This window comes from Crotalus tigris, unplaced genomic scaffold, assembly GCF_016545835.1.
Source record: "Crotalus tigris isolate CLP2741 ecotype Arizona unplaced genomic scaffold, ASM1654583v1 scf7180000017639.5415321, whole genome shotgun sequence".
In the NCBI taxonomy this organism is placed as follows: Eukaryota; Metazoa; Chordata; class Lepidosauria; order Squamata; family Viperidae; genus Crotalus; species Crotalus tigris.
Genome location: NW_024096532.1, coordinates 662843 through 671075, shown reverse-complemented (window position 1 = coordinate 671075; position 8233 = coordinate 662843). Strand labels below are relative to the sequence as shown.

Below are 8233 nucleotides of genomic sequence, written 5' to 3'. Positions count from 1 at the left end.
TATGGCCGATCAACCTGATAATATTAGTTTCACTGAAGCTTTGTGGAATGAACCTACATGCATATCACACCTTTTGGAAAAGCAACGAATAAGCAGAAAATATATAAGATATAGTAACCCACCCTCCCCTCAATTAAAGCAAGTAAAGGAAAGAGGAATAGTTAAAATCTATTTTTCTGTCTTCTATATTTTCCTTGTAAGAGAACAATAATATTAGTCTACTATAGCCAAAAATCAAAATGAATTTTCAGACAAATTTTCTAAAAAGTTTCACATTCCTGCAATTTTTCATAATATGATAAGTTCTAATTCCATCACAATGGCCTCAGTCTTCTCTTTCATCTTCATGAAAGAAGAAATTATTTTTCCAATTGCATCATTCATGCTCTTTTTTTTACCACCACCAACCACTTGGTGTACTCCTTTTGATAGACCAACCGTCCTTCTTTAGGGAGAACAGTCCTTCTTTTCTAAGTTCTGTCCTCCCTCGAAAAGTGTCCTACATGTCCTCCCTTTTGATATTTGAAGACTAATCTGCAGAGCTCTTTTTTTCACATAGAACTCTCAGAATGGCATTCCGGCACCTTTTTTTGATGGGGTTTTTTTTTTCAACTTTTGCATGAACTGTGCTACTCCCCCTATTGGCTTTCGAAAGCCAATAGGGATTGCTGCTGAGCGCGGCCAGCAAACTTTGCACATGCAAGTTTCTGCAGTGAAGGCAAATTGGCAGGAACTTTGCACCCCTCCCTGCTACCCAACTACACCATCTCCTAGTTAGTCCCGAAGATACTTGGAGGAGACTGGAGGGGCGATGCCACAGTAACTTTCTCTTGATCTTCAGCCCTGCTAGGGCAATAATGGCTATGGGCGCAAGAGGCAGGGACAGTAGGGCTGCTGCGGGCAGGGGTGTGAGGGACAGTGGCAGCCGGCTGCCCCCCGTGCTGTGGGAGCCACGGGGCCCATTCTACACGGGGCTGCGCAGGGTGGACGGTGGTGCTGGCGGGGCAGCTGCAGGCAGAGTGTGTCAATGGCGGGCTGCCTCCCGGGGCCGGAGCCAGCGCGGCTGGTGCTTTGGGAGTCACAAGGCCCACTCTGCATTATTATATTATAGTGTATTCTGTATTATTGTTGCAATGAATAAAATGTTTCTTTTATTTATTTATTATATTTTTTCTTCAATTTATTTATGTCCTTTTCATTGTAAAAAAGTTGGTCACCTTAGATTTAGTTCACATTCATTCGTTCATTCTGGCTACTGTACTCTTTGTCAAATACTTTTGTTACACACAAGGCAGCAACCCACACAATACTCCCCACTCGTATTTTTACCCAAAAACTGTGTGAAGTGAGTTGGATTGAGAGAAAGTGATTGGCCCAAAGCCACCCAGCCCATTTCATGCTTAAGGCAGGACTAGAACTCACCATCTCCTACTGATTTGTCCAATGTCACCTAGCCAGCTTTCACGCCTAAGGTGGGACTAGAATTCACAGACTCCTGTTTCTAGCCTTAACCACTAGACCAAACTGTCTCTCATTAGACATTTTCATTAGATACAGCCATTTGCCTTTCTTTCAACACTGATTATTTGCAACAGAGCCCATAATGTCCATAACCTTTTACCACCACAGTCCTTTAAGTATTAGTGGTGATATATGAGGATTATGCCTTTAAGAACAGTTGTTAGTCAGCCGATACCTGGTCTCTCACCTGACATTAATTTCTGTATGTTAACAATATATCTTTCCGTAGGTGCTCAGTGTTGTTTTAGGTACCTTTGTTGCTATGTGCATGCATAGCTGACTTCTGTGAATAAAAGATTTATTTACCATCCGGAATTACTTGATTGTGAATTCATCAGGCTAGATAATGGGATAGATATGTGTTCTAGTCCCACCTTAGGTATAAATCAGCTGATTAAGATTGGGCTAGTCACCTTCTCTCATTGCTAGGAAGCAGGTATGGACAAGCCACTTTTGAAAAACCTTTTTTAAAAAATGAAGAGGCTTGTCCAGGAGGTTTCTGAGAATTGGACACAGTTGAACAGAAGAAAAAAAAAGAATATGGGCCCTCCAGTTTACTAAGTCTGCATATTTTAGTTGTGATCTTACATTGTAATTATTGTAAAATTTTTGATGTTTTACAAGTGATGCATCAATTTTATTGAGGTATTTTTATTTTGTGTTGAACATAGTTATATAGATACATGCAAAATAAAAACACCATCTTCTTGTCCCCAATTCAGGTTTGAACCTGGTGCTGAGGCCAATGAAGTACATCAGACATGAGGTGCAGGTTTTGTTTTCTTTTATTGAAGCTCTCCAAGAAAAGTGTTCCAATATCTCAGGGGCTGCCACAAAGAAGAGGGTGTCAAGCTATTTTCCAAAGCGCCTGAAGGCAGGACAAGAAGCAACAGGTGGAAACTAAGCAAGGAGAAAAGCAACCTAGAACTAAGGAGAAACTTCCTGACAGTTAGAACAATTAACCAGTGGAACAACCTGCCTCCAGAAGCGGTGAATGCTCCAACACTGGAAGTTTTTAAGAAGAGACTGGACAGCCATTTGTCTGAAATAGTATAGGGTTTCCTGCCTGAGCAGGGGGTTAGACTAGATGACCTCCAAGGTCCCTTCCAACTTTACCACTACTACTACTACTACTACTACTACTACTACTACTACTACTACTATTATTATTATTATTATTATGGATCCTGGCCAAAATGCCAAGGAACCTCGAACCACAGAATTAAGAAAGCTTTATACATTTTCACTAAGGAGAAGGTGGGATATATAAGAAATATCATATAATAAACATTTCAATAATAATCTAACAATTATTCTATTGGTCTCTAGCCATCCCTATTCCTATGCCTTAGCCAATGAATGCTTCAGAAGTTATCTAATATACTTCCTATTTGATCCAGGCCATCTCTATTCCTAACTTTTAGCTGAGCTTGCAAGATGCCTAAGTCTTTGTTACTTTTCTCAGCTTTCTAACAATCCAGAATTGTTACAAGTTTTACATTTGCATATTTTGTGTAAATAAGCATTCTTTATTCTTACCAGACAAACTCCTCAATTACAGACATCCTGATCTCCTTTCATGTGTATGCAGTGGTGGGATTCAAATATGTGAACAACCAGTTCTCTGTGTGGATGCCGCTTCCGGAAGTCCACTCTGGGCCTGGGCAATAAAAAATTAGCTACGGGTTCTGCCAAAGTGGTGCAAACCAGCTGAATCTGGCCACTGAGTGTATGTCATAATTTTGCTTTCTTTTGGCATCCAGCCCATCAATCGTATGGTATAAATCTGTTAATACATTAAATACAGAAGAAGAATCTATCATAGTGTCTTTTTTATTCATGGAAGCCTGATAACTAGGTATAAAAGAAAAATATAGAATTATATTTCTCCTAAAGTGTGGAATATATTTTCCTTTGGATTAGTAAATAGCCTAGGCCCTAGTATGTCTAGAAAAACTACAAAGTCTTTTAAATCGCTTTCAGCAGATTAGTTTTGGCTTTAATACTTTTATATAGGTAGTCCTCATTTAGCTACAACTGTGATGAAAAGTAACTTTGCAATCTGTCCTCATATATATAATCCTTCTAGGTCTGTAAAACAAGAGAAAGCTGAAGTAAAATTATAAGTAATTGTGATTTCACCTAGTGACTGCTGTGCTTAATGACCAAATTGCCAGTCACAGTTCTGGTGTCTAAAAAGCACTACTTGTATATGTATATAAGCATGTTTACTGCATACCACTTTGTTTCTGTTGAGTGTAATAATATGAATAGGTATGATGTAGAGACTGTACATTGTATATTTACAATTATATGCCAATTTTGGAATGAAAGTCTTTCCACAGTGACTATAAGTGGCTCTTTTTAGTGTCTAAGCTGAAAAGCAGCCAATCAAGGCTTGCGTTCCATAAAAAAATTCGAGGTGAAAGTGCCACGCTTTGCCCATATCCAAAATGGATAACACTACGTGACGCATACAGAACTTTCCCTAACTTTAAATGTTCTAGGCTAGGGAATTGTCTGTGAAGAATAAAATTGCCCTGATCCAAAATGGCTGCCACCGCATCACTCTTCTCGAGACAGTCTGCCTTTATTTCCCTTATTAAAGATGGCAGTCCTGGAGGAAGCTGGGAATTTCTCTCTCCCTTGATTTTGCCCAAAGCTCAAATTGTCCCTCTCCCCTCAGCAAAACCAATCATCGCTGAAAGAAGCAAGCTCTCTCGTTAGCACTTTTAAGGACTCAACATTTTTTTTAAGTTGAGCCCCTTCGTTGGCGCCTATCCCTTAATTAAGATGGCCGGTTTGCTACTTTATACCCTCGCTGTCGTCAAAGATGGCAAAACCCACTCACCAATGTCCGAGGAGAGTGCCGTTGAGGGGCGGGACTGCCACGGTTTGCTGACCTCTGATAGGGAGGGAGAAAGCTTTCCCCACCCCATTGCTCAACCTTCCCCTGGTAGAAAAGAACACTTCCCGATGTAGCATGCGAGGCAGTGTGCAGCTCAGAACAGAGGCGAGAACTGGGCTCGGAAAGCAAGAAGAGCCGGGGTTGAGCAAAGAGGAGGATGGCGTGGAAAGAAGTGTGGGAGAGATGCTGAAGATTGGAGGTTGTTAAGGATGGGCAGACCTTGAGAAGTGCCCGGGAGCTTCTCCTCCTTTCTCCCTCTCCCCACAGATTCCTTCCTAAGGTCATCTGGCTTTTTGGACAAAGCGTGCCCGGTGAGAAGGGAATAGGGTCCTTTCTGGGGGGGTTATCTCAAACGTCCTCCCCCCAGTATAAATGTATATTTGTGTGTGTGTGTAATAATGATCAGCTCTATTGCCCTCCACTTTTTTTTAGTCAAAAGCTTTTTCCTGTTCCCCCCTTTTATGATGACACGCTCTTGCAAACATTTGTGAGAAACTATTTTTTTCTAAACCTCGGGAGTGAAAACAGTTGAGTTAGGTTGACCAATGGGGTGCTTAATAAAAGTATTTCATTTCTGTTTGCCGCTAGTTGAAGGGTAGAATGTTGTGTCTGCATTCTCTTTCCAAACTCAACTTTCCTTTTTTGGGTATTTTTCTTTTTCATTCCTGAGTGTCCCCTAAACAGATCAATGTTTTTTATTGTTTAATTTTTAGCTGAAGTTCTTTTCTTCTCCCTTCTCTGAAGTTTTGGGAAGCAGACTTGTAAAAGAGAAGGGAAAGAATTTACTAAAAATAGTATGTTTTTGTGGCCAGGTGTTCTGATTAGATTTTTACAGGTTGGACAGCTTCCTAGTTAAACATTTAAACTCCTTATCTAAAGGTGAAATCATGCTGAAAACCAGATTTTCTACATATGTTTCTGAAGAAGCACTTGTTTTGCTAAGAAAAGCCTCTCTTTAAATTTATTAACCCTAGTGTTAGGGTCATACAGGTCTGTGTTCATTCCTCTAGAATTTGGATGACATTTTTTTCAGAAAAGTTGGGGAGGTATGTACATGTCAGTATTTTTTCCTCTTGTTTTATTTCCTTGACACAAAGGTTCTTGCTCAATAAAAGAGCAATACTTTGGAAAATACTTAAGCTCTAGTGAGGAAGCAAGTTTCTTGGTAAAAGTAAGTTGCATTATCCGCTCAGCCGACCCAAGAAAAATCTGTGTGATTGGAAAGGTTTTAAATCCTGCTTTTCAAATCTTGGGTGATGGGAGGAGTGGTGAAAAAGGAGGTTAAGTAGTGATGGGTTGGAACCAGCTATCTGACAGATATTAAAGCACAATTGCAAAACTGGGGTTCCATGACAAGATGAATCTGGTACTGAAGCCTTGTCAAGAAGGTTCTGAGGCCATCCTCCATGGGGAGTTTGGGTCCTATCCCCCTAAGGGGATCCGCTATGCCCTCAGCCTCACCCGGACTGAACTGCATATCCAGCGCCTAGTACCCAAGCCGGACACTGATCAACGGACTGTGATACGGCTGATAGATGTGGTTGGTTGCCACACACTACGCAGTCATACAGTAGCAAACCAGTCAGCATTCTTCTGCATCTTTGCCTATCCACTGAAGAAAAAAAAGGTGGCCGTGGGCTCAGGACGTGCTCGGCAGCGGATTGCAAAGACCTTTCAAGTGGACGGAGCAGAGCGCTACAAGGAAAACCAGGCTCTTGCCGAAAAATGGGCAGCTGCCATCAAGTGCCTAGTGTTGGGGATTCCAATTTCTAGTGAAACAGGTAAGGGGTGTCCTGTATTGGGGAGTATTGCTTCTCACCTGGAGAGATGGTAAATGTTATCTGTTTCTGCGCGATGGCATTCCGTAAACTGTATTGTTGTGGACAACAAGTCAAATGGGTACTTGTGTGTTTATCAATCTGTTTTTTAAAAAATCGAAATCAGCTCATTAGGAGAGAGTTCATAACAAGTCCTTAGCCTGATAGGATGATTTTCTGGATGGTAAAGAATAAAAGTGTTGGGGTGGTGGTGGTTAAATGTCGGAGAACCCCCAGAATGGCTCAGCAGTGAGATGGATGGCATATAAGTTTAATAAATACAGCATTGTGCAGACCTGCCACATAATTTTATGAGATATCTGAAAAACCGAACATCAGCTTAGACTAGAGTATACCTGCTGGCAGATGTGTCAATCTTTAGTTTAAAAAGTCAGAATTAATTAATACAAACTAGAGAATATAAATCTATCTCTGTTGTCTTTAGTTCCTTTCTAAATTTTGCATCATGTGTACTGCAAGATTAATAATTATCATTTTTATAATCCTATTGTAAACTTACTTTCATGTTGCTGGGATTACAGAGTAGATTAATCTCCTGATCTACAAATCCATGATGTTGGAATGCCCTGGAAAGATGCAAACTTGCATTCCAGGGAGTTACTAGCTATTGAAGTGTTTGGTAAGTGAGATGGAAGCAAGTTGTAGCTTTCCTAATAAGTACAGCACATTTGAATAAAATTATTGCTGTGTTGACCTGCCTTTGTATAATGGAAGGCAACTCCCATCAGAATTCAAAGGTAGTGAAGCTAAGGCCCCCTCAGATTACATTGTATTAGATCTTTCTTCTCCCTGAGCGATTTTGAGTGCTGGAAATGTCAAGTTTCGTTGAAATTGGTTTTTTTAAAAAAAAAAAAAAAAAACTTCCATTCTTGTCTGCTAGAACAGAGGCCCCCAACCTTTTGGGCATCAAGGATCCGTGCCATGGAGAAAGTTTTTTCTGCGGACCAGAGGGGATGTGGTTTTGCATACTGCCTGAATCCCGTGGGTGGGGCTTCGTTTGTTTGTGCGGCCCAGTTGCTGGCATGCTGTGGATTGGTGTGGGTCCACAAATCGGGGTTGGGTAGTCTTGTGCTAGAAGAGAATATATACCTGTCTGTTTTTCCTTTTATCATATAAACAGTCTAAAGGTATATTTTGCCAACTGAATGAACTTTCTGTTTAAAATGTGAGCATAAATGTCCTGGGAAGTATGGAGTCAAATGCTGCAATGGCTATATGTCCCACATTGAAATGTGCTTAACTTGCAATTCGTGTACATGGAAACCTGAAGGAGAAAATCCATTTATGTTGAACAACTTGCTTACAAGCTGTAGCTCTGAAGTCAAGTGTGTTGAATTCAGTTTTGTAATTTCCAATCAGCACAGCAAATGTAAAGAATACAGAATATATTTTGTTAGAATATCAGACTGATAGTGATTCTTCACTGAGTATTCTTATTTATCAGCACAATTTACAACAGCTTATTCAATGTATAACAGAGGGGCAGGAAAGTTAAATAGAATAGAAACATTTGAAGTTAAAGATGGTCTCCTAAAAGATACTTATAATCCAGTCCCCGTGACCACATTTTGAGCACTTGGCAACCAGCCTGCATTTTTGGCCAATTAAGGCATTCCACAATCATTTGACTGCAGTTCACTACATTTTTGCTGAAAGCCAACATTTACTTCTGGTTTCCATCAAAAACACCCCATAGCAAACAATGGGTTTGCTTAACAACCATGGCAATTGCTTTATGACCATTGCAAAAAAAGGTTGTAAAATTGGGTTGGTCATGTGATAACTCAGTTGACAACCATGATGATTATATTTGGCAGACTCAGTTGTGGAGTAAATCAAGGACTACCTGTAAACAGCACATAAAATTAAAAGTTATGAAGGCCTCAGAATTGGTTACAGAATCAAAGTATGATGTGAGTCAATACTAATAGTGGAATGATTACTTGAGTTAGAGCTGTGCCTCTGA

The 8233-nt window shown here is 40.3% G+C and overlaps 1 protein-coding gene and 1 long non-coding RNA gene across 3 annotated transcripts in view; both read left to right on the top strand.

The window, feature by feature from the left end:
- Positions 1 to 4122: 4122 nt before the first annotated feature.
- Positions 4123 to 8233, top strand: part of LOC120304440 — a 40682-nt gene continuing 36571 nt past the window's right edge. Inside the window, exon 1 of one of the 2 annotated variants that reach the window (XR_005555720.1) lies at positions 4123 to 4740. This is a non-coding gene — a long non-coding RNA (uncharacterized LOC120304440). The remainder of the gene's footprint in view (positions 4741 to 8233) is intronic. The other variant, XR_005555721.1, reaches the window with a different exon arrangement.
- Positions 4740 to 8233, top strand: part of SPHK2 (sphingosine kinase 2) — a 31921-nt gene continuing 28427 nt past the window's right edge. Inside the window, exon 1 of the mRNA XM_039334995.1 lies at positions 4740 to 6210. Coding sequence (XP_039190929.1) covers positions 5787 to 6210 — 424 coding nt within the window. The 5' untranslated portion in view covers positions 4740 to 5786. The remainder of the gene's footprint in view (positions 6211 to 8233) is intronic.